The sequence below is a fragment of the Corvus moneduloides genome, chromosome 14 (assembly GCF_009650955.1).
Source record: "Corvus moneduloides isolate bCorMon1 chromosome 14, bCorMon1.pri, whole genome shotgun sequence".
In the NCBI taxonomy this organism is placed as follows: domain Eukaryota; kingdom Metazoa; phylum Chordata; class Aves; order Passeriformes; family Corvidae; genus Corvus; species Corvus moneduloides.
In genome coordinates this window covers 18,941,024-18,964,129 of record NC_045489.1, presented here as the reverse complement: position 1 = coordinate 18,964,129, position 23,106 = coordinate 18,941,024, and the positions used below count along the sequence as shown (strand labels likewise).

Here is a 23,106-nt window from a genome sequence, read left to right as displayed (position 1 = left end):
CGGCCCCGCCCGCGGCGGGCGTTGCGCAGGCGCGGCGGGAGGGCCGGCGATGAGCGTCCTGCTGCCCAATATGGCGGACTTCGACACGATCTACGAGCTGGAGGAGGAGGACGAGGAGGAGCAGGATGAGCCCGAGCCCGTGGTGCGGAGCCAGGAGCTGCCCCGGCCCCGCGACGCGCCCGATCCCGTAGCGGTACGGGGCGCCGGGCACATCACCGTGTAAGGAAGGAGCGGGGGGCAGCGTGAGGGGCCGGTGTGGCGGGGCGGTGGAGCCGGGCGGGAGCGCCGGGAGGGGTGAGGGCAGTGGGAGCACCGTGCCCCGGCCCTGTCGGCCCCAGCCTCCCGCCCCGCGGGGCCGGGAGCCGCAGCCCTGCGCCCCCCTCACCTGCTCTGCGAGGGGAGTTGTGCATTTAACGTCAGTATTTTCCGGTAGCTCGAGGAAAGCCTCAGTCGTGAATGAACAGCCGGAGTTGGCTGTTGGGTGTAGAGGCTGCAGCGCAGCCCTGGCAGCCCTCCCTGGTTGCTCCTCTTTATCCAAACAATTTGTTAGATAAAAAGCAAAGTCCATGCGATGCGAGGACGAACAGCCTGTTCAAACCATCTCGCTGTGACCCTTCTGTGCCACAGCTGAGCCAGGGAGCCCCCACACTGCACTGCAGAGGAGGCTCGTGCCTGTGCTGTACTTTATCTGCTCCAAACTTAGTTGTGACTTTGGTTTAGATTGAGTGTTTTTATCACTGGAACACAGCGTGAGCCAGAATGTTTGCTGCTCATTTAAACAGTTGAACAGAAGATGAGCAAGCTGTGTTTCCTTATATGTAATGCTTACTCGTAGGGATTTTCTTAGCATTCCTGCTCCACCAAGCTGAAGAATTAATAGAACCAAGTGCATCCTTAACAAGTTGTTGGTTGTCACATTAATTTTCATGGCTGGGAGGGAGGTATTGAAATTTGTGTGTTGCAGAGACCCACCAAGCTTGTGTTGCTTTGGCTCTGTCTTTGGATTGCATAAAATTCACATTTCTCTCTGTAAATAGGTGCAGTGTGATCTAACTCCCTGCAGCAAAAGCACTGGGTGGGGAAGGCTGTCCCTTCCCTTGGGAAGTAGTGTTGGATTTGATACTGTGTCCTCATGGAAGCCTGGATCAGGGTTGCATTGAGCTGGTGCCAGTGGGGAGCTGCTCTGCTGCACCGCACTGCATTTGCTCGTGCAGATGGAATTTCTTTGTGTCTTCGCCCCAAATAGCTCCTGGCCGGGCTAAAGGAGAGGTGGAACACAAGCAAAATGCTGAGAATACCAAGTATACATCTTATGAGTTACCTGATTTTAAGTGCTGAACTGGAAAAAACATATCATCTGCTTTGCTTTCTCTGTTGCTTTTTGTGTGTTAGTGATGTTACTTACAGTTCCTTCTTGGCTCCAGCATCTTTTTGGGATGGGCAGGAGCATCTCCAAGAACTAGTGATGTCTACATCAATAAAAAGCACCCTTGTTAGTGACGTGGAAATCCTCAGCTAGCTACTTGCCCTTGTAACCACCTGAGCTGAATCCCCATCCAACTTATTTTCCCTTTCTCCCACTCCTCTCAGCTTTCTTCCTGTAACAGGACCTACCTGCATTGTAGGAGGCAGCTTTTATCAGCTCATGATGTATTTTTAAATCTCCTTGTACTGATAAAAACAGTTAGTGGATGTTATCAATAAAATGCAAGTAAACCCTGGACACTGGAGTATGTAATCCTAACTTCCTATTAAATGGGAACTATTTTGCTTCCCAAAGAGTTTGTGTGTTGGAGCTCTGTCACTTTTTGATCACACAGATGCTGCTGTTTTTGAAATCAGTTGGCTGCAGAAGCAGCCTGCTCCAGTTACTGAAGGGAGAGACGTCATCCAGGAAAACCTGGGTTTGTTTTCTGAACCTGTCTGGAGCACTGCTAATGAAAATGTCCTGACAAGTCAAACATTATTAAAAAACAAAACCAGTTATCTTTATAAAGCCATTGTTTCCTTGGATTTTTGTTTCAGATGTCTCCTGTTCCTCACCTGACGCTGGCCTTCTTGAATACTTTTGGTGTATAGAGAAGGGATAATTCTCAAATTCCAGGGTCATCTGCTTCAGCTTTTCATGTACAGTTCTCTTACCAACTCCCAAGTTGGTAGATTCAAAGCACTGTGTTAGTTTCTTGCATGAGAGTTTTTGTTGTTACGACCTTGTCAGTGAGCTGCTCACTCTGACAGAATTACTTCTTTGCAGTGTCCAACAGGACTAAATATAAATTCCAAGTGTTTTCTGAGGGTATTTAGCAGGATCGTGCTTTTCCCACTTTACTTTTGCTAACCCTTCCACCCCTGTGCATGGTAGGAGTGACCACGTAAAGCTTATTTGTTTTATTTTAGTCAGAGGGGATGTGTGTAAAAATGGTTGGTAAAATCTACGCTCATCTTGTCCAGGATTCTTTGAAAAAATTCTCTCTGTTGTATGTATTGTTTTTGAAAGCTTTTGAATTTTAGCACAGATAAATTACTAGGTCCTAGTAAATGCCTTTTCTTCTGAAATTCCATTTTGATGAGTTATAAACACCTTGTTTGCTGTTTCTTTCATAGTCAGTGTGACTCTGCTTAGTGTATCCAAGTATCTCCACACATGTTTATAGTGAAGACTGAGTCATGCCTAGCAAAGCAAAGGCAAAAACAGAACAGTAAGCAAACTGTAACCTGGTTATAAGGTTTTATTTATCTGCTGTAATTTTTCCGTATCATTAAGTCCATGTGGATGGATGGTAATGAGGTAATGAATTAGCCATTAAACATATTTTTGCCATTAGTATCCAGCTTGTGATTCCTGCTGAAGTCTGCAAACCTCCTGGTTTTGGCTAGAAGTGAACTTTTGGTGTTCTATCCTGTTTTCTGCAGGAGTGCCCCAGGGACCCACAGTCCAGGTGCTGATGAAAAGCTTATTGTCATCAGCTGGGGAAGGGAGGGAAGAGCCGGTTGAGATAAGATGACATTTGATTATTATCTAGTATTGCTCCATCTTCCACATATTTAAAATAGCAAATGACCTCAGCCTTCTACTCGTTACCAAAAACTTCATTTTCCAAAACATCATCCATGGGTAAGGACTCTCTTGGGTAGTTCTGTTGGCTCCACAGGAAAATGTCCTGAACTGGGAAATGTTCAATGTTCAAGGAGATTTCAGCTCAGGGCTCTTGAGGGATGTCATCTTTACCCTCTAATGCTGGACAAAGCTCAGCTGATACCTCATAAAGAGCAGTGTGGGTCTGAGCTCCACTCTTCCAGAGAGGTTAAACATAACCTGGATTAGGTATGGGGAAAGGAGCTGTGCTCAAAGGAGGTTGGAGAGCTTGACTAAACAGGTTTTACTTGTGCAGTCTAGTAAGGCTGATTACTATCTAGAAATACATTAGTGGGAGAAATGAGAATGAGGTGAGGTTTAAGTCAAAAGAAATAAAAAGGCAAAGCACCTGTAAATATTTCTCTTCTAGATGTGAGAAGGTGTTCCCAAAATCTTCCTGTTTTAGTTGTGGGGACAGAAAAGCTGAGCTCCTGCTTTATGAACTAACAGACTTTATCTTGTACCTGTTGCAGGTGAGTTTTGCAGCTGCTGGTTCAAGATGTTCATTTCAGTCTTTAATTTGAGGGATTTAGGCATTTCTCTTATTTTAGCTCCCTAGGACAATTTGTGTTCTCCCCACTCTACAGATGGGGGGAAATGAGGTGATGGGACTTGCCTGATGCCATCCATGAAAAGAGGGAAAGAGGGACAGAACTGGCAAGTGAGGTCATCCTAGTTCTGTTCCAGCCTATAGGAAACAGTCCTGGCTTGTAGAGGTACTTGTCATGCAGTGAGAAAAGTGCAGCTGAAGGACGTGGGTGACTGATCTGAATTTCTAAATGTTACACTTTGGGCAGCTTGCACTGACTGAGGAGTCACAGAACTGGCCCAGAAATAAATCACCACCAACTGATGTTTTATATGACTTAAAGGACAGCTACTGGAATTGATGCTATAGTGATTTTTAAATATATTGAATTTTAGAAGATTTCATAGGCCTGCTCATGCTAGATCACTAGTCTGTTGTAGGAAGTCTAATTAAGTTAATTACCTCTTGATCAATACTTTAGATAATAATTTCTTTACATTAAAGATTCTAATAACACTTCAGTACTTCTACAAAGCTGCTTGCAAAGTTATACAACTGTATAACATCCTGCTTCCATTTCTTTATTTTATTTGGTTGTTGAGTCAACCTCCTGCCTGATCTAACAGGAGTTTAATGTTTCTAAACTCTGTGGTAAATAACCACAGAATATTCTGTAAAGCTTCTAGAGATATTTTAGTAAAACTGAGCTAAAGGCCATCAGTGATTCTTACTAAACATAGTATTTTAAATATAGTTAAAACATAAAGTTAAATTATTTAGCCACTCACAGGTGTCAGTGTGAGAGATGCCTTTCTGTAACTCAGGTTTCTTGGATGTGCTGCAATTGAAGGGAGTGTTTTGGCAACCGATAAAAATTTGGGGGGTTTAATATGTTTCACGACATCAGCCTTGAAATTTAACCCAAAACATATTGTGATCTTGCATTCCTAATCAGATTTATTAATCAGAGAGCACTAATTTATCTCATTCTTTATGGAAATTGGGGTGCAATGGGAATTTTAATGAATATATGTGATCAGTGAGATAAAAGACACTACCTGTGTGGTTTAGGAAGTGTTTGAACTCTGAGTTGTAGAAGGTCAGTGGAAGGTTCTGGGGAACAGTTAGCACATGTTTGCTCTTTTTTTCATTTCATTTGCTGTTTCCTAAGCTTCTGTTCTTGGCCACTCTAAGTCAGTGCTGTGGACAAGATGGACCTTTGGCATAATTTAGTGGAATTGGTCTGTTATATGGGTAGAGTAAATAATTCTTGAATTTTCCAGTAGTTCTTTTATTATGTTGTCTGATTGCCCCTACTTTGTGATCATTTCAGGTTGTTCCATTGCTGATGCACAGAAAAGTCTGTGTTCCTCAAAGCAAGCTTGTGTATGTGCTTTATAATTTCAGTCTTGTTTTTTTTTTTTTAAGACTGAAAAGGCTACTTCATTGCTCTCCAAGCTTCCTTAAAACTAAATATATAACATTACAAAACCTGGGAGATTTCAGCTTAAAAAGAAAAGGTACAAAATGTGGAGGTTGACTCGCCAGATGACAAAGAGAATGGAAATGTGCTATATTAGTAACCTTTGTGCTTGCCTAAAATCTTGCTGTTTTTGCTGTTTGGGGTTTTTTTGTAATGTTTTACACAACTGCCGCTCTTTACAAGAGAGAGCTCTTTACAAGAGGCTCTAACTTAAATTATTCATTGGAGAACTGGATTGAACTTCACCAGTGTTGTTGCCAAACATTTCAATTACTGGATTTCTAGAGACAGCACAAGTTCTTCTATTTTTCCTCTCTCTCCTTTAAGGTTGATTTGACTTTTTTTGCATACTTCTGAACAATTGCCATTGTCAGTTTTGGATATCTGAGTTATTACAGAGTGCACAGGAGTGTGTATGGGTGATATAATGATGGGCACTGAGGTCCAGGGGAAGGTGTTGGAACCAGATGGTCTTTAAGGTCCCTTCCAACCCAATCCATTCCACAATTCTGTGATATTTCAGCAATACTGGTATTGGTACAAGGGACCAGTTTGAAGTATGGCAGGTGTCAGTTTGACTCAAAGCAAAGTTTGTTTCTTCAATAACTCCTACAATACCAAATGTATTTGTGCTCCTCTTTTTGGCAGTAATTCTTCCAGGTATTTTGATTTTTTTGAACACAGATACTCAGGAGATACTTTAGCAGAGCTGACTTGATGTACAATATATTTAACTTTACTAAATTAACATTAAGCTCTCATCAAACATACAGATTGTAGCTGAGGGCCAGCTGCTGCTGTATTTTGTTAAATTACTGAATTTTAGAGGTTCAGGAGTTTTGGAATTAGTGGTGACAGATTTACAAGCCAAATCCAGCTCCCTGTAGCTTTCAGTGGTTGTAATGAAAACCTTTTGCTCAAACCCCAGAACACTTCAGTGAAGAGTAGTCGCAGTGATACCCAAAACTTAATTTCCTTGAAGTTCATAGTTGTTGTAAAACTGTCCTTTGTGTAGGCTCTTACATGTTTTGCATGAGGTAGTTTAACTCAGCCTGAAGCAAGTTTGTAAAAGCACATGATTATAAATTTCTAAGATGATGATGAATGGGTTCCTTAAACTTCATCTGTTGCATGTGGAACAATTGCGTGTGCAAGAAAGTAAAAGGACTGTTGAACCTAGTAAAACTGGGATTTCACAGCTGGAGGGTTTTTTCTTCCAGAAATCAAAGATTGAAAGCTACTGCCATCCAATTGGAAAAGAATTTTTTGCACTTTTGGAGGTACTGAAGTAAAGCTGTGTTTCTGTCTGTAAATGACCTTATGAATGGTACACGAGACCTTACATAAACTTAGATCAAAAGCTCGTGAAATAATGTAAGGACAAATTAAATTAATAATGGTTTCTTTTTAAAGTTAAAACTCTTATTTCTTTTTTTTTATTAAGGGAAACAAAATAAGTTAGGTGGAATATATTTTGTTTGTCTCTTTTGTTTTCAAGGTTTGGCTTGAGCAACAAGTTTGATACAGAATTTCCTTCTGTTCTGACAGGGAAGGTAAGTGTGAGATTAAACTGTTCTTTTCAATGGGAACACCCAGTGCATCCAGTGGTTTCTGTGTTGCATACATGAGCATGATCCCACTAAAGACTGTTACCTGTGGCCTGTGTGACCCAGCTGCTTGCTGCCCAGTCCCTCAGTGTAGCTGGAAACAAGAAGGAAGGATTTGCAGTGATTGTTATCGTTATTGACATTCCAAGCACAGCAAAGCTTACCATGGATCCAGCTGTTTCCATGCAGACCTGAAAGCAAGACTCATTTAACCTTGCTTTTTAAATACCTGGAGTTTGTGCTCCCTCCTGGGTGAATTAAATCAGTTCAAATACTGAACCTCTCTTTTGAGTATGCCTGACAAGCCTTGAGTTTGTTTAGACAGATCTCTGGAAGTGAATCTATTTTATCTGAAGCTTTACAGAACAAAATATAGTGTTAAAGCTACAAATTAAGTAGGTTTTTAGTAATTTTCACAAATACTGTTTAGTTTTGAAAATCAGTGGTGACAAAGTCTCTTGCTTTCTCTGGAGTCCTGTCATCTTACTAAATGCAAGTATAAGAAACTGTAATTTGTAGCTATTAATTTAACTTTCACAAAATTCTTAGTTCTAAATTCTTTTCATAATTGTATTTTTTTAATCTTTTAATTGTTTAATTCTTTTTCTCTTGATTTTTTTTTGTCCTGCTGTTTTACTCTCTAGTGCTTTGCTTTTGCTTCGATTTATATCCCCCTTGTGTATCTTTTCCAGAAGTTGTGAAGAAAAAAGTTTATTTGGCTCTTTCTCCTTTGTCTCATGTCATCCCACAGAGCTCCACTCCCTCTGCAGCCTCTTGCAGAGGTTGAGTCATACCAACAATACTCTGAACACAGCTGGATGGTTGCTCCTGCTTCTGCCAAATCCATCTGGGCTTTTTCCTCTGTCATTTTCACACCAGAGTACAATGAATAAAACCCTTGTGTTGAAGTTGCCTGGCTGCTCTGACAGCAGTACTCCTGAGAAGCAGGTTCTGCTTGGAGTTTTTGGGTGCTGAAAGTCAGCCTGGAAGTTGTGGCCTTGCTTTAGGGTCTCACTGAGCTCAGAAAGACAAATCCTACTGATTCCAGTGTGAGGGCTGCTGACAACACTTTGCATTTCACCACCTTGTGCGAGGCTTGTTCTTTTCTGGGAAGCTCTTTCTGATCACTGAACAGCCACAATACATTTTGGAAAAAACAATTTTAAGTTCTTTTACTCAAGTTGTAGTTTATTATAAATAAGCCTGTAGAAAATCCCTAGTAAGAAATGTTAAAACTTAATTTGATTATATAATTCTATCTCTTTCTGTCTCTCTAAAAGATATGTGGATTATTAAAAAAAAAAACCAAACCTACAACCAGGTCTACACTTTTTAATACCAGCATCGATGGCTGTCACATTTTCTCCTTGATTGTCCTCCTCTTGTTAAACAGAGTGAACAAAAGCTTAATTTAAAGTTCAGTTGAGTGCTCGGACTTAATTTAGCAAAGAAAGGAAAGAGGAAGTTCTGCTTGGCATTTAACCCTTCTTGTTCTGTAGATGTGATCAGTGCTCCAGGAGTGCCATGGGCAGGGATTTGCTGTATATAGGGATGCTTCTCTGTTGAGAATCTTGATGCTCTGTTATCTTGTGGATTTGAGGGGCTTTCTGAGCCAGGAGACCTTGGAAGGAAATGAATTCCCTTTTGTCGGGGGAGAGCACCAATCAAACAAGATAGTAAACACATTTTTCTTCCTGCCTGCCACACACTGCCATGAAAGACATTAAAAACCACAGTTGTGGGTCTTTTGGTTTTTAATACTTTCATCAATTGCAAGAAATAAATAATCTGCTTCTTCCTCTGGTTGAGGCAGTCAATCATCTTAATCTCTATTGAAAATGAAAATTCAGTCATTTTTTCCAGTAAGAAGGTTTTCTTCAAATACCCTGTTAAATAATTCACAATAATCAGTATCGTAGTCAACTGAGAAACCACTTCACGCTCTTCTGTTGTTAAAATGTAATTTTTTTGCTTTTTGTGAAATCAAAATTTATGAATAACAGCGATTGTATATTTACAAATTGGGATTAAAATGTTTACTCTTAATGTGCATTAGTCCTCAGCTACTCTTAAGACAATGTCATAGTTTATTCATATTGCCTGTGTATCATTAAGTTTAATGGCTTTGCTATCCACTGTAAAATGATATTAATAATATATCCCATCTGCTAATGGAGTGTAAGAGATGAAGCCATTAGATGGGCTTGATGCATTTCTCAGTGGTACTGATTTTCTTTTGAATAAATACAGGTGTAAAAGATGTAGGTTTTTTAAGCAGGATGAAAATCATAATGAGAGAAAACTCTGTAGCTACACCTTTCTCCCAGAAGCACAAACTTTTGGGGTTTATGCCATACTCTTGTGTTAGTAATTTACTTAAGCTTCCTGCCCTCAGTTTGCCTATCCACATAATGATGGCAGCAAGCCTGCTAGTTTTCTTTTTCTGAAATCTGGAATCCCCCTCCTCCTTCATCCATTTTCCCAGTCTCCCTGCTTTTACAGAGCCTGCATAGCTGTTGTAGGTTAGCCTAGAGCTACATGCTTGTAATTACACCTTCAGTTTAATTGAGACTTAATTTGTTGCTTTCCTTGGGAGAGGTGAATGTGTACATTTGTGGGTAAAGCATAGACAATAAAATAATAAAGGAAAGGAGAATCCCAGGTAGGTCAGATGTTGGGCCTAGCTAATTGAGCTGGATTAATATTTGTCTTGCAGGATGAGACATAAACTCACCTGGTTTGTAAATCCCAAGCCAGGCTTCTTTTCAAAGGAACGTTGTAAGGAAAGATTTGACTACACTTGATACAGAGGCAATATTTAACTTTTAATAATGTAATTGGACCTTGGCCTAAATTGAAATGGTGGTTAAATTTAAATTCTGTGTGCTTCAGGTTTACAGGATTATTACTTCTCTTAAACAAACTTTTAACAAAATACTCTCCATGATGTGGAGCACAATAGTGCACACACTGCTCCAGGTGACCAGAAAATGATGGAGGCAGTGATCCTTAAGGGGAAAAGTGGAATTTCCTGCTCTGATCTTGAAACAAAAGGGGTCCTGCCCAGAGAGGAGTGTGCAGTGCAGGGCAATGTGAGCCATAAAGGGAGGGCTGGGCATTGTGATCCCGTTGTGCCGTGTGATTGATAGGGTTGGTGATCGTGATGATTGAAGGAGAAAGATCAGGCCTGCTGGGCTTTACTTGCTCCCTTCCTGTGTTTGGAGATCCTCTGCATCCTGTTGTAAAATATTATGACACCCCCTCCTTTCCTTTTATGTTTTTTTTTTTGTTTTTTTCCCTCCTAAAAGGAGCTAATGTCCCTTCCCAAGGTGTACAGGACAGCCAGGAGCAAAGTGCTTATCTCGTTCTTTTCAAGAGCCAGACGCAAACTCGCCAAGAGATTTCCAGAATTACTCAAAACTAGGCTTTCTTAGGGAGCTGTCTTTGTCCAGGAGGAGCTGTTAATTCTCTGTTTGTTTGAAATACTTCGCTCACTTCATATACACCTTTCAATAGCTGTACCTGCAAGAAAGGCAGGAGTTAAAATTGTGCCAGAAAATCAACAATTCTGTGATGGCTTTCTTTTGGATTCCATTTCATTATTAGATTAGAACAGTTGTTTACAGGTATTTTGTTCTTAATCACTGTATAACAATGCTTAACTGTTACTGAGCTATAAACTGAGCAACAAAATTGTGCTTTCTTCTGTTTATCACAACATGAGGCTTATCTTGATCTCCAGTTCCTTTAGTTTCAGATGAAGATGTGTCATTAGTGACAGAAATACTTGTTGTAATTCCATTTCCTAAAGGCAGAAACAATCCAATACCTTGGGTTAGCCAAACCATGTTAAGTAATTTCATCTTATGTTGTATCCAAGAGATTCACCTTTACATGAAAATATTTGGTGAGTTAGCAGGTAGTGGTGCTTTCGTAATATTATATTGAGGTAAACATCAGACCAAAATTCCTGAAATGGAAATTTTCTGTTGTTTAGTGGCATCCAAAGCTGGTTTCTGGTTTAGCCGTTTGCTCTGCAGGAAGGAGAGTCCTTCAACTTTGCTCTCACAACGTAGGATCAAACTGTTAACCTGATGTGAACAGTGACTCCCTAAAAATTATCACAGGAACAGGGAATCTCCCTTTGCTTTCTTTTTAGGTCCAAATTTTTTCTGCCAGCTGTGCTCTAAGAATCTGGTTGAGTTCTCTTTGTGTTGAATGTTACCACTGATAAGGGTTATTCTTGTTAAACTGAATTCTGGGCCGTGCCATTCCATTGTCTTTGGCAGGTTTGTTCAGCTGGATTTGGAGGCTGGGCTGGGTTGTTGTCAAGGTCCAGTGAACTTTGTGTCTTAAGGAAAAGGAAACATTCTCTTTTCTTAGGGAGTCTCATTACGAAAGTATAAATGGGTTCAAGAAAAGAAACCCTACTTATTTTTATATTTCAAATAAGCAGAATGTAAAATTCTAAAAGATTTATCAAAGGAAGTGCCATTTGTAGATACCTAAATGTGAGGCTCATGTAACTTCCTTAAGAGTTGACAATGCCAATTAATGTAAGAATCTCAATTTACTTTGAGGCAGTGTGACTGCAGCAGCTGTCTGAGGTTACTGCAAACAACCAGCCCAGATGTTCTTTCCTCCAAAACATTCCCCCACGTTGAAGATGAAATGGTTTTGCTCATGTGCATCTGGTATTTATTATGTCCCAGTACAAGATCTGACACTGGCAAAGAAATCCATGAAACCTTGTTCCAGAGACATGCAAGTACAGGATACTTTGGCACATTACAATGGGATTTTTTGTCATTGCAGATGTCCCAGTACAAAGGATCTCAGGGGGTTTCTTTGGCCATTTTCTTTTTTTTCCCCCCCTAAACTAAGGTGTCTGTTGTAAAACAGACAAATTTTTTTAGTTGCTCCATTTGTAGATGTCAAACAAAGCAGCCTATTTAATGTGGGAGGGGGGAAAAATAATTACTTTCTGTATATTTAATAATTCCTCCTATAAAATAATCACACTTAAATTATGTTCTTATGTTATTAACTGTAGGCCTGGCTTGTGTGCAAGCCCAGCTTGCCCTGACTCCGTAGTGCCTGGTGACCTGAATGGCCAGGAAACAGATGTTGTATTTATTTACTCCCTTTCCTGCAATGCTTTAAAGAATTCAGCTCTTGTCAATAGGCAGAGGCAGCAGCATCAGGTCCTCTCCATTTCCTGCCCCGGGGCTTTGCCCCTGGTGAAAAGGATCTTTGTCATTAAATGAACACTTTTGTTGGTGCTGCTGCCCTTGTTTGCAGAGTCAGATGAGCAGAGCTGGGCTTGCTTGGTTGGGGGGTTATGGAGTGGTTGCACAGCTTTGTGTACAGACTCATTCTAGGGGATTTTCATCAACATGGCAAGTAGTTAGGAAAGATGGGGTTTTAAATTGTTTTGAGTTGTGCCTGCCTGGTCAAGTCTCTGGAAGTTGGTTCTGATTATTCTGCTTTGTGCGTTCAAATGCTGGACTGTGTTAGAGTCAAGAGTGTCATCTTGGAGTTACTGCCTCAAATCCATGTTTGACTTGTCAGATGGAAGTGACTTGGATTCTGTAGGGAGATGAGGGCTTTGGGGTATGTGAGTAGATGAGAAAAGAGCTTATTTCTGATACAAAATGGGGGTTCCACTGTGACTCTGCGTGGCAGTATAGGTATAAAATACTTACTCCTTTTTTTTCAAACAGCTAGTTTTCAACAAGTAGGCTTTATTCCTAACCCTGTACCAAGCTGCATTGCTCTGCCTTAAATACAATCCAGTGTATTTCTTTCTAGGCTTCCCTATTTTAGGAAGCAGCCACAAGGGAAGTTGTGGCTTCAGTGTGGGCCACTTCAGGAAGTTATTTGTGGACAGAGCCTTCACCCAGGCACAGTGGAGGCTTAGATTGGTATGACATTAATTTGGACAATATTCTCCCTTTCTGTGATACGTATTTTTACTGCAAAGCTCCCACATTCCTTTTGAAAGCAGAGATCTGTCATTCTTCCATGGTTTTGGTCAGTGTAGCCAGTGCATGTATTGCCCAGCTGTGTCCCAATTCTGATTTTATTTCAGCTCACTGTGTTTTCAGGCCAATTGATTAATTACTGGTGCAATAAATATGGATGAGTCTGTTCATCTAAAAGATGTTTGGCTTTTTAATTCAAGTTTGTGCAGAGCACGCACCAGAAGTGAATTTGCTGCAGGAAAATGACTTTTCATGCTCACTGGGTGACCAGTGCTTTAGAAGATTGTGCAATTTTACGTTTCATTTTAACCATAGAGGTAATTTCTGAGAAAATACACCTGTGCTGGCTCTCCCTGAAGTTGAGCCCTTCTGTTGCAGGTGGCCCCCGAGGAATTCAAGACCAGCATCAGCCGAGTGAACGCCTGCCTGAAGAAGAACCTCCCTGTCAATGTGAAGTGGCTGCTCTGTGGCTGCCTGTGCTGCTGCTGCACTCTGGGCTGCAGCCTGTGGCCCGTGGTCTGTCTTAACAAAAGAGTGAGTCCATGTTTCATCTTACTCTATGGATTTTTTAATTACTGGTAGGATTGAATAACTTTTCGTAGTATCTTCCCCATTTTCAAACCCAGGTTTGGTCTCACATTCAAAAGGTTATTCTGGTCTCCACCTGAGAAAACAGAAAAAATATGAAATGACACCAAATTACCAATTGAATCAATAGTTTTAAGAATAGCTGATCCCATCTCAGTTCAAACAGGATGGATTATATGATACCTTAAATTTCCAGGATTTCTCAAGGTCTAAGAATGGAGTTAAATGAGTGCAGAACTGGACACTGACCTTCAAAGTGTGTCAGACTGAAAAATCACTTTTCCTCTTCACCATCCCCACTAGCCCCACCCCCTGAATAAATATTTTTTAACTTAAAAATCACTTTTTAATATGCACTAAATATCACAACATTTCAGAGCTGTGGTTTATTTGCCATATTTTACTGTGCTGCTTCTGTTAAGAACAAGCACCAATATATTTTCTAGAGACTTCCCCCCCAACAGAGAGTTGACCACTTCTGTAATGAGGTTCAAAGTGATAATTCTGAAAAGCACTTTAGTAGTATCAGGTAAATATGATTTCAGTTACCTCTGTGATTTACATTTAGAATTGATTTATCACATCAGTAAATGTTCAGGAAGTGCATTAATGTGTTAACTTGGTGAAGTGCTCATCACTGAAACTGCATCACTAAAAAGTTAGGGGACTTGTTTTAGCTCATTTGAACTGCCTTTATAAATGTCATTATTGCAGAGGAATATGCCTGAGAGATACAAATGGAGTATTTGCAGGTTTAAAACCATATTTAGTATCTTGTGCCAGTGAAAATCTAAATAAATGCCCATGTGGTGTTGGAGTATTAATGAAATTCTCAAGGCTACAGAGAAAATGCACCAAGTAGGGAAAATGATGGCACTTCCGTGGGGGTGTGAGGGTGATAACAATCATGCAGTGATTAAAATTAAATGTATACCCTGCAGCATCATCACAGTTGTCTCCTTGTGATCTTAAAAGCCACTGAAACTTGAGAAATCATCTCCTCTCCACAGCTGTGGAAAGAGACATAAAGATCACACTTTGGTAATCCAGAATTGAAAATACAAACACCAGTTGTTGTGAGCTGGAGTTTGGTGGTGAGGGTTTTTTTCAAGATCCAGATCACAATTCCATTAGCAAAATCTGGAAATTACATGTTTGGAAATCTGTGTTGTCAGCAGAACACCTGCAGTGACTGCAGGATTTGCCCAGGAGAATGTGGGAGACTCTGTGTTGTTGTTGGCTGTGGTAGGTAAAACCAGCAAATTCAAAAGGGTCTCTTACTAACTAAATGAATTCTGGAAAAGTCACAGGCCTAAGATGGACTTGATCTTAAAAATTTTTCCATCCTTAATGATTCTAAGTTAACAAAACACCCATGGGTGCTTCCTTTTTTGAAAAAAGGGGGAGTGGGAGATTGAAGTGATAAGATTTCCACTCATCATTTCTTCTTCGCTTGGTTCTACTTTTATAAAACTTAACTTACTATAAATAAATCTAACTTACTATAAATTAACTTAAGCCAGAAATGCAGTAGTGAGATTCTTCTGGATCTGGCTGCTGAACCATTCTCTGATACAGTTCTGACTTACTTTTTAGACTAGAAGATCAATTCAGAAGTTACTAGAATGGGAAAATAACAGACTATATCATAAGGTAAGAATAGAGTACTTGTTTTTTTCAGCTTTAGGAATATTGGCATGAAGGATTTGAGAGTCTTGTTGTAATTCCATACTTTATACTGATCCTAAATAATAAATCCTTATAATTCAGTATAGCTGATGCTTGTTGCATTACCCATCCAAACAAGATTGTGCTAATCCTTTATGTTAATTATTTCCTTAGCTTGGTTTGCACTGGAAGCTGAGTAAAAGGAAATGTGAAACTAGCAATATGATGGAGTATGTGAGTATTGCTTCTGTTTTTACTGCTATTCAACAGAACTATGATGGAATAGAGAAAATCCTTCACTTAGTGACCCTGTGCAAAAAGATCTCTCCCAGATAAATGTGCAGTTTGGTCTGTAATTTGGAAAGAGGGAGACCCACTGAGACTTGCATTGGAGTGATTCCCACACCAGCACCAGTCCCTAGTTCTTTAACTTAGCCACGTTTTCAAGTTGTATTCATAATTCCTTTAATTCAAATAATTTTACAGAAATATTGCATCTTTATAGTAATGTGGTTTTTTGGTTGGACCTTTTCTTTTGTGGTTTTTGGTTTGTTTTGGTAGGTTTTTTTTGCCAGCTCCAAATTTCACATGGTTGTAAACAAGACAGACTTCTTAGGAAAGCAGAATTTCGAATATTTCTGTGGTTCTACCACTCCCCTATCCACTTTAACATGTAGCTGTGAAGACTGTGTAGACTTTAGGGAGAGATCCACCCCAAAAAACCCCAAGTATCCAGAATCCCTCTATTTCAGAATGACTGGAATTTCTGTTTTGTTACCCTGGGGAACATGCCCTCCTCACAGACTATCTCAGATATATTTAGCCTTATGAATTAGCTAATGTTGCATGGAAATTGTGCTGAAGCTTTGAACTTTTTGGTTACTGTGTTCTATTCTTGTCTTTTTCCCTTCTTGAACAGGTAATATTAATAGAGTTCTTACCAAAATACCCTATATTTCGACCTGACTGAGGAACAACATTGGTCTTTCATGTTACCTGTCATTTTCTACCCTTAGTGCCTTGTAGATGATTTTGGAAAGAAGATGGTCTACTTTGCTGTGACTTAAAAATGTTCTTCAGTAGAAATCTTCCTCGCTGTTACTTTCTTTTGTTAAGAAGAGAACAATTTGCACATTTTTTTATGTTGAACGAGGCTTCTATGTTGCACTCTGAATTTTTAACATTACCAATAACTGATAGAGTTGCCACTAGGGATCTTAACATCAGTGCTGCTTAAACTTGTTCTGAGCATGCTGCCTTATTAATTTCTCTCTTTGCTGTCCTCCAATGTGCATCCTATATTTCATCCTAAGTGTTGCAATCCTAGAAACCCTCAGTAGGAATATCCAGGTAAACTCCAGTAGTAATGATTTTAGTAGAACCTGCTTGCATAGGACTTGCAATCAACAGCACTGGTTTTGTCCTGCACTTTGCAAAATCATCATTTACATTAGGGGGGTGCATTAATTTACCCACTATGGATTTGTAAATATTGACTCTTTGCATAATGTAAAGTGTGTATGCCAAGGTTTACAGAATGTATTATAGCTCTTATTCTATTGCCAACAGTCCCCCAGCATCTGTTCCATGTGCTCGTTCCCCTGGGATTGTACAGACCCATCCACACTGGTTTTATGGGAAAGCCATAAAGAGTTTGTACGTATGGCAGATGTGTAGGGCTCAGTTGCACTTTGTTTAGTAAATGGATGAAAAATGCATAGCATTTCTGTCTTTATTTTGAAAAGTATTTCAAATATGAAGCTGAAATCTTCACCTCTGAAAAAGCTGCATTTGTGGGGTAGATGGCAGCTGCTATTAACAAAATACCCTAAAGTCTCTTTTTAAGTGAGGAATACATGGATGTTAAGTTCTATTTTGTTTTGAAGTCAGGAAAAATTAACCTCGAATCAGAGATCTTCATTAGAAAGGCGAAAAATTAGGAACAGCCAAATCAAAGCTGAAGTAGCACCTTTGTTATTGTTGGTGTGTGGTTGTACTTCAGCATTTTCACAGTTAAGTGACATGATGTCCCTTCTGGTGGAAGTAAGTTTTATCTCAGTCAAAGTGGAGTTTCAAAACATGCTGAGGGGAGGAAGTGGAACAGTTGAAAGGGCTCCTGAATATGTTTTGGCAGTCAGGCACTGTCTGGAGAGCCACAAATGCCTTGTGGAATTCAGTATTATTTTGGATTCTTCCCTGTTTGCCTGATCTCAGGAAGGGAAGTTATTGTAGAAAAACTTCCTCTAATGGCTGACCTAAGCAAGACTACACGATAAAAGAAAGCAAATGGAAATTGTTGCAAGTTCTCTGCCTTTTCTAGCTAGAAATAACAAAACCCAGCAGATAACTGAGTATCTGCAAGTTGTGGTGGATTTCATTATCAGTGTCCAGGCATTTCTTTGCAGCATCTTGACTCCCTGCAACATCATCCCAAGTTGCTTTTTAGTTTCAGGGTGACTTGGGGCTTCCTCTGAATGTATTTGCATCTCTCCAGTTTGCAATATGCTATTAAAATACAGTATTTGTAAGACCATTGCATCCTAATGGCTGTAGTAGGTCAGATTCCTTGTACACAGTGTTTACAGAAGGCCAGTTTTATGCAAGTTGTTACTCAGAGGGAAGTTGGTGCTGTTTCCAGTCCCAGACTGATAGTTCAGAGTCTGAAATCTGCAAATTTCATGCAGAAACTTTGACTGGTAGATTGGTGACAACTAAATGTGTAATTGCATTTGTAACATGAATAAAAATCTCCTGTGTTGTTTGAAATTACCATTAGCTACACCTTGCAACTCAGATTTCCATTGCAGAACCAAGCAAAGTGTTGTGTCCAATTTATTTCTTTTTTTGGGGGGGGGATGAGTGTTAACTGGAAGCAGAGAAAATAATGGCAGAAAAAGGCAGGGTAAACCAAAACTGAAATGGCACACCCAGTTCTTTGGGTTTCCCTGACAAATGAGTTTCTGGAGTAATTAACAGAACAATGGAAGTTTCTTACTGTTCTGCCAGAACTTTGTTGTGCAAAAAACTCAAGAAATCTCAGCAGGTTCTGATTTTCTTTTTCACGTGACTCGATTTTCTCACTGTACTTTTCCAACTGGGAGAACAGGCACTTCCCATGGAATCACAGAATGGGTTGGGTGGAAGGGACCCTAAAGCTCCTGTCATTCCACCCCTGCCATGGGCAGGGACACCTTCCACTAGCCCAGGCTGCTCAGAGCTCCATCCAAACTGGCCTTGAACACTTAAGCACATAGTATTAGTTTTTAAGGTTTACATTTTAAGTACATAAATCCTATACATTTTAATTTGTCTTTAATTATTCTTTGTGCAGTCTTCAAACAATGTCTTTGTGTTTTAATTGACATTTAATTATGTGGCCATAAAGCAGCTGGTAAAGAACCAGAGCCAAACCTGTCATTTACAGTAAGCTCCATGTTTTAATAAGTAGATAAATTTGCATTAAAATGCAAAACTAGCAGCAGTATTATATTTGCATGTGAAAGACACAGGATCCATAGCTCATTGAAAGGTGAAGGCAGCTGGCAGTACTGCTGTGAACTCTGTCCACAGGTTTCTTTTTGCTTGGGCTGTCCTTTAGTACAGAAACATCACAGGTAATTCTGTCTCACGAGGCTGGAAATCTCATTTTTGACAGTAAATGATCAGCATGAGTTGGCGAAGTGTTCGTGGAGGATATTTGTCAGAATTTGTAGCAATGTAACAGATTAATGTCAGCAGAGTGAGTGGAAGTGGTGAAGAAAGTGCCTTGGCTGGTTCCAACACCATTGTGCAGAGAAGGAGAAAAGGGAACTGGTCCCTCTCAGGAGTGGGAGTTTGCAGCAGATTTTTAAAAGCAGCTACTGTCTACCAAATCAGTTTTTATTTCTTCACAGAAGCATGTTGACACTAATTTTGTTTCTAGATTTTATCCAGGATATCTTCGGGTTTGTATCTAGAAAGTTTTGTATCTGGGAGAGTATTAACACTGGCAGAGCATCAAAGCTCTTCCTTAGTGATTCCCCACCTGCACCTGCAAAGGTGCTTTCCCAGAGGAGGAACACAAAAGTGTTCAAACAGGCACACCCAAGTCTAGGGAGTGTGGGTTCAGTTGTAAATGGGTAACTTTAAAACAGGAAAAAAAAATTATTAAATCTGGTGTGGTTTTGATAAATACAAAAAAAATTCTTAGCTTTTCTTGATAGGTACAAAACTCCGTATACAAAACCATAAATGGATGTTCATTATTGTCCCACTGACAGTTCACTACATTTTCTTGTCAACACACTACCATTGGAGCAATAAAAATGTCAAGCTATTAACATTTACCATAAATTATTTATCACTTTAGTAAGCAATGTTACATGATTCTTCTGCCATTCTTTTGTTTTCTGCTTTCAGTGTTCTTCCAGTGTTGTAACATACTTGTATTGCTTCTGAAAAGTGGTTTTGTTTAAGCTGTATGAAACTGTGTTCTTAACACTTTTATTCTGTTTACAAGTGAACAGCCACTTTTTTAACAGGACCTCACATCTGGAGAGTTTTCTCTCTATTTTTTATTTTAAATGAAAATAAAATTCTAACTGAGCTTGCTTTCTACAATTTACTGCACTGGCTTGTGCCATTGAAAGAAGCTGGAAGTCAGACATGCTTCATCACTTTGAGACATTTTTCTTTAATTAAATTCAAAGATGAAAACCTTGAACAGTGCAATGTGTTTGTGGAAAAAGAAATAATGGGAATCTTTTGTGTCTCCCCCTGCAGAGGTGTTTTAGTGGGATGGCAGCAGTGGTGGGGTGTGTTTCAATGAGACACACCTGATACAGCCAGGCCAGGGGCTTGGCTGGTTTAAAGAAAGAACAACACTTGGAAAGCTTAGGAAGGATTTCCAAAGGAGAAAACTGCAGAATGATCAATGTATCTGGTTTTCCTGGTGATCCACCTTCCACCCTGGGCAGCGGTGGAGTCCCCGTCCCTGGAAGTGTTCAAAAACGTGTGGATGTGGCCCTGGAGGATGTGGTTTAGTGGTGACCGTGGTGGGGGTGCTGGTTGATGGTTGCACTTGGTGATCTCCGAGGTAGGTCTTTTCCAACCTTAACGATTCCTTGAGTTGGTTGGTGGGCTCACAGACCCTCCCTTGTAAGGACTTCCTGAAGGAATCTCTCCCTGCAGCATTCCTCTCCAAAAGCAGGGGTTTTCTCACACCTCAAAGGGAGCCAGCCCGTGCACGGCCAGCGTGTGAGGGTGAACAGCTAAAGGGGTTTGTGCCCAGCACAGCGCAGCTCTTTGTGTGTGACTAGCCTGGCGTTGGAGCTGGGAAAGCAGGACTTACAACTAAAGCCTTTGGCTCATCCCTGAGGGAAAGGCACACATTCCTGAAAGGGGCACGTGCAATGTTTTTGTTGGAAGTTGTTTTGGGCAAAGCCAGGAGTGGCTGACGGGCTGCTGGAGCATGGAACTGATACTGGATGTTGGCTGAGAAATGCAGGGAATGTTCCTGGAATGTTCAGCCAAAACGGGGATGAGGGGCTGAGCAGGAGTTAATCCCCTCGGGGGGTGTAGGAGATGTAATTGCCCAGATTTAGCAGCAAAGGCCTGTGTTAAGGATATTTGGGATTTGGCCCTGACTCCTCTTGGAAGGCAGTCTCAGACCTGTTGGTAGTGCAGCTTTGCTGTGGTGTCTGTGCCAGTGTATTTATAATGCTGTGTCTGTCATCAGTTGAACTGTTGCAGCTGAGTTTATTTTTCTAGTGAAGCTTAGAGAGACCTAAACCCTTTACTTCTTAGACCAAATTAAATGTTAGCCTCCTCTCAAAAGCAAAGTTCTGTTTCTGTTCATCCTGCTTGCATTTATTTGAATTAATTTTCCTTGAAAAAGAGTGGCCAAGAACAATATTCCAGTTAGTGGCTCATGGCCAAGGCACCAGATACTTATTTCAGTGTTGATAGTTCCTTCTCTCGTGTGAAAAAAGAATGTGATCCATTAAATTTAAAGGGTCACATTTGTCTCCTTAGTGGCTGTATTGTACTTCTGATCCATAGCTGTTCTGTGATAAATTTGGGACTATTTCTCTTCAGCCACTTGTAGTTTATACAAGTTCCCTGCAGACACACTCATTGTCAGTCCAGACTCAGCATCTGACACTTTGTACTGGTAAATCTCTCCATATTTCCATTACTGTGTCCTCCCAGTCCTCCAGTTCTCCTTGTATTTGTGCTCCCAGTCTTCCTGTAAAAAGCCTTTGTCATGGACTGATTCAATCTGCAAAATTAACAAAAATGAGTTTACTAAAAAGATTAATTCCCAGATTGATGCCTGAGTTCTGCTCATCATTTTCTAAATACCCTTTTACATAGTCCCTGACCTGATTTAAATATTTCTATTATTTCTACATCTGACTGAATCAGTAATTTTCTTGTTGTGGTTTATCTGGGAGATTGAATCTACCTGGACTTGGTTGATTTACATAAACATGCAAACAGCAGATTTGGGTCTGGGCTAAAGTGCTGAATTCTGCATTTTCTCTTGATCACTGAATGTGTTTAGATAATGATCCTTTCAATATATTCACATTTTATTTCATATTCTTTATGTAAACCTTATGATCCATAGTAGCCTTTCTTGAGCAGTAAATTAAAATTTTTGCAGGAAATAGAGTTGTATATTTGTATTCAGTGATAACAAATATAACCTGATATTTTAGCTAGAAAAGAAGCACTTTTTAACAACAGTGTTGGTCCCATGGGATAGGTAATAATAAATATAATAATAATAAAATATAAATTGGAATAATAAATTGGAAAATTGGAATAGGAATAAAATAGGAAAGAGGAATCACAGTAGCTCTCAGACTAATAAGAATTTTAAATTAATAGGCAAATATTAATCAAAAGGTGATGACTGATCTGTATTTACTGTAAATTTTATGGTGTGCAAGCCTGAGGGAGTAATCGAAAACTACTGGTTCTCCAGATAGTTTCTACAGGGATCTCCTTGGACATTTTTGAGAGTGAAGTGTCTGAATAGAGCAGCCAAAGTCAAAAGGAATTCTGGTTTTGTTGTAAATGGAAAACAGTGGAAAATGGGAAGCCACTGCTGGCTCGTTGCTGAGCAGCACTTTCCCACCTCTGCAGAGTTACCCTGGATCCATGGGTATAACCCGGGATCTCATCAACTCTCGGAGATCCTTGGGGGTCCCGTGGATGTCCAATTCCTATTCCAGTTCCCACGGTGAGTATTCATTCAGCATTCCCAATGTAGGATCCAGCAGGGCACAAGGAGCAGGAATGGACCACAGCCACACCGGAACCACAGGGACGAGAGAGGGAACATTTTAATCCGGGATTTCTCTGCACTGTTTAGTGCACGGAAAAGGTAACTTGCTTTAGGATTCTCTATAGCTTTTGTTAGCATTAGTGCTGAAAAGCAGCTTGCTCCAAGTTTCCCTGTGGTACTGATGGAGTTAAGGGCTCTGAAAGGCGGAGAGGGTGATGCTCCAACCAGGAGCTCCCAGATGGAGTTGCAGAAGGAGCCTCAGGCGCTGCATCTCCAGGCTGTGAAGTTTAACATTCACCGAGGAGCTGCACAGCCAGACCTGGGAGGTGCAAACCCCACACAAACAGTCCCGAATGTGTCCCCAGCTGTCCGGGAGCACCGCGGTACTGACAGCAGTGACACAGAGCGGCATTCTGTGCCCCCGTCCCTTCCCAACGCCTGGGGAATCCTGCGGGACTCCTCACGCCCTTCCCGGGGAGCTCCGAGCGGGAGGCGCCACGGCGGCCGTTCGGGCTCTTCTCTGCACGCCGCGCTCCTTTCCGCGGCCGAAACCGCGGCGCCTCAGCCTTGCGGGACGCCCGGCGCGGGGCCGAAAGGTCGAAATTCCGCTGTTTCGGAGAAATCCACGCAGCGCTGCCGCGGGCACGGCCGCGCTCCCGCCCTTACCGCGCATGCGCGGGCGGCATTGGCGGGGCGGCTTTGGCGAGCGAGCGGCACCGGGGCCCTGCGGGGCACTGCGGGCAGCATTCGGGCCCGGCGGGGCTGTACGGCCGGCGTTGGGCCCCGGCGGGGCCGTGAGGGCGGCTCTAGGGCTCTGTGGAGCGGGCGGCACTAGGGC

General features: G+C 41.0%; 1 protein-coding gene and 1 long non-coding RNA gene across 3 annotated transcripts; one reads left to right on the top strand and one right to left on the bottom strand.

Annotated features, from left to right (window-relative positions):
• On the top strand, positions 1-19,590 carry CHIC1 (cysteine rich hydrophobic domain 1). Of its 2 annotated transcripts, XM_032124261.1 has the most exons (6): positions 1-219; positions 6,647-6,701; positions 13,118-13,273; positions 14,924-14,980; positions 15,170-15,229; positions 15,915-19,590. In XM_032124261.1, exons 1-6 carry the CDS (start codon positions 50-52, stop codon positions 15,963-15,965), a joined length of 549 nt encoding a protein of 182 aa, XP_031980152.1. In that variant the 5' UTR covers positions 1-49; the 3' UTR covers positions 15,966-19,590. The 2 variants fall into 2 exon arrangements, with proteins under 2 accessions (XP_031980152.1, XP_031980153.1); XM_032124262.1 differs by lacking the exon at positions 14,924-14,980 and having other exon boundaries at positions 12-219; positions 15,915-19,584.
• Positions 18,927-23,061, bottom strand: LOC116451128. Its single transcript, XR_004243102.1, has 2 exons — positions 22,119-23,061; positions 18,927-21,254 (listed from the first exon to the last, which is right to left on the bottom strand). It is a non-coding gene; the product is annotated as an uncharacterized LOC116451128 (long non-coding RNA).
• Between the last annotated feature and the right edge of the window lie 45 nt (positions 23,062-23,106).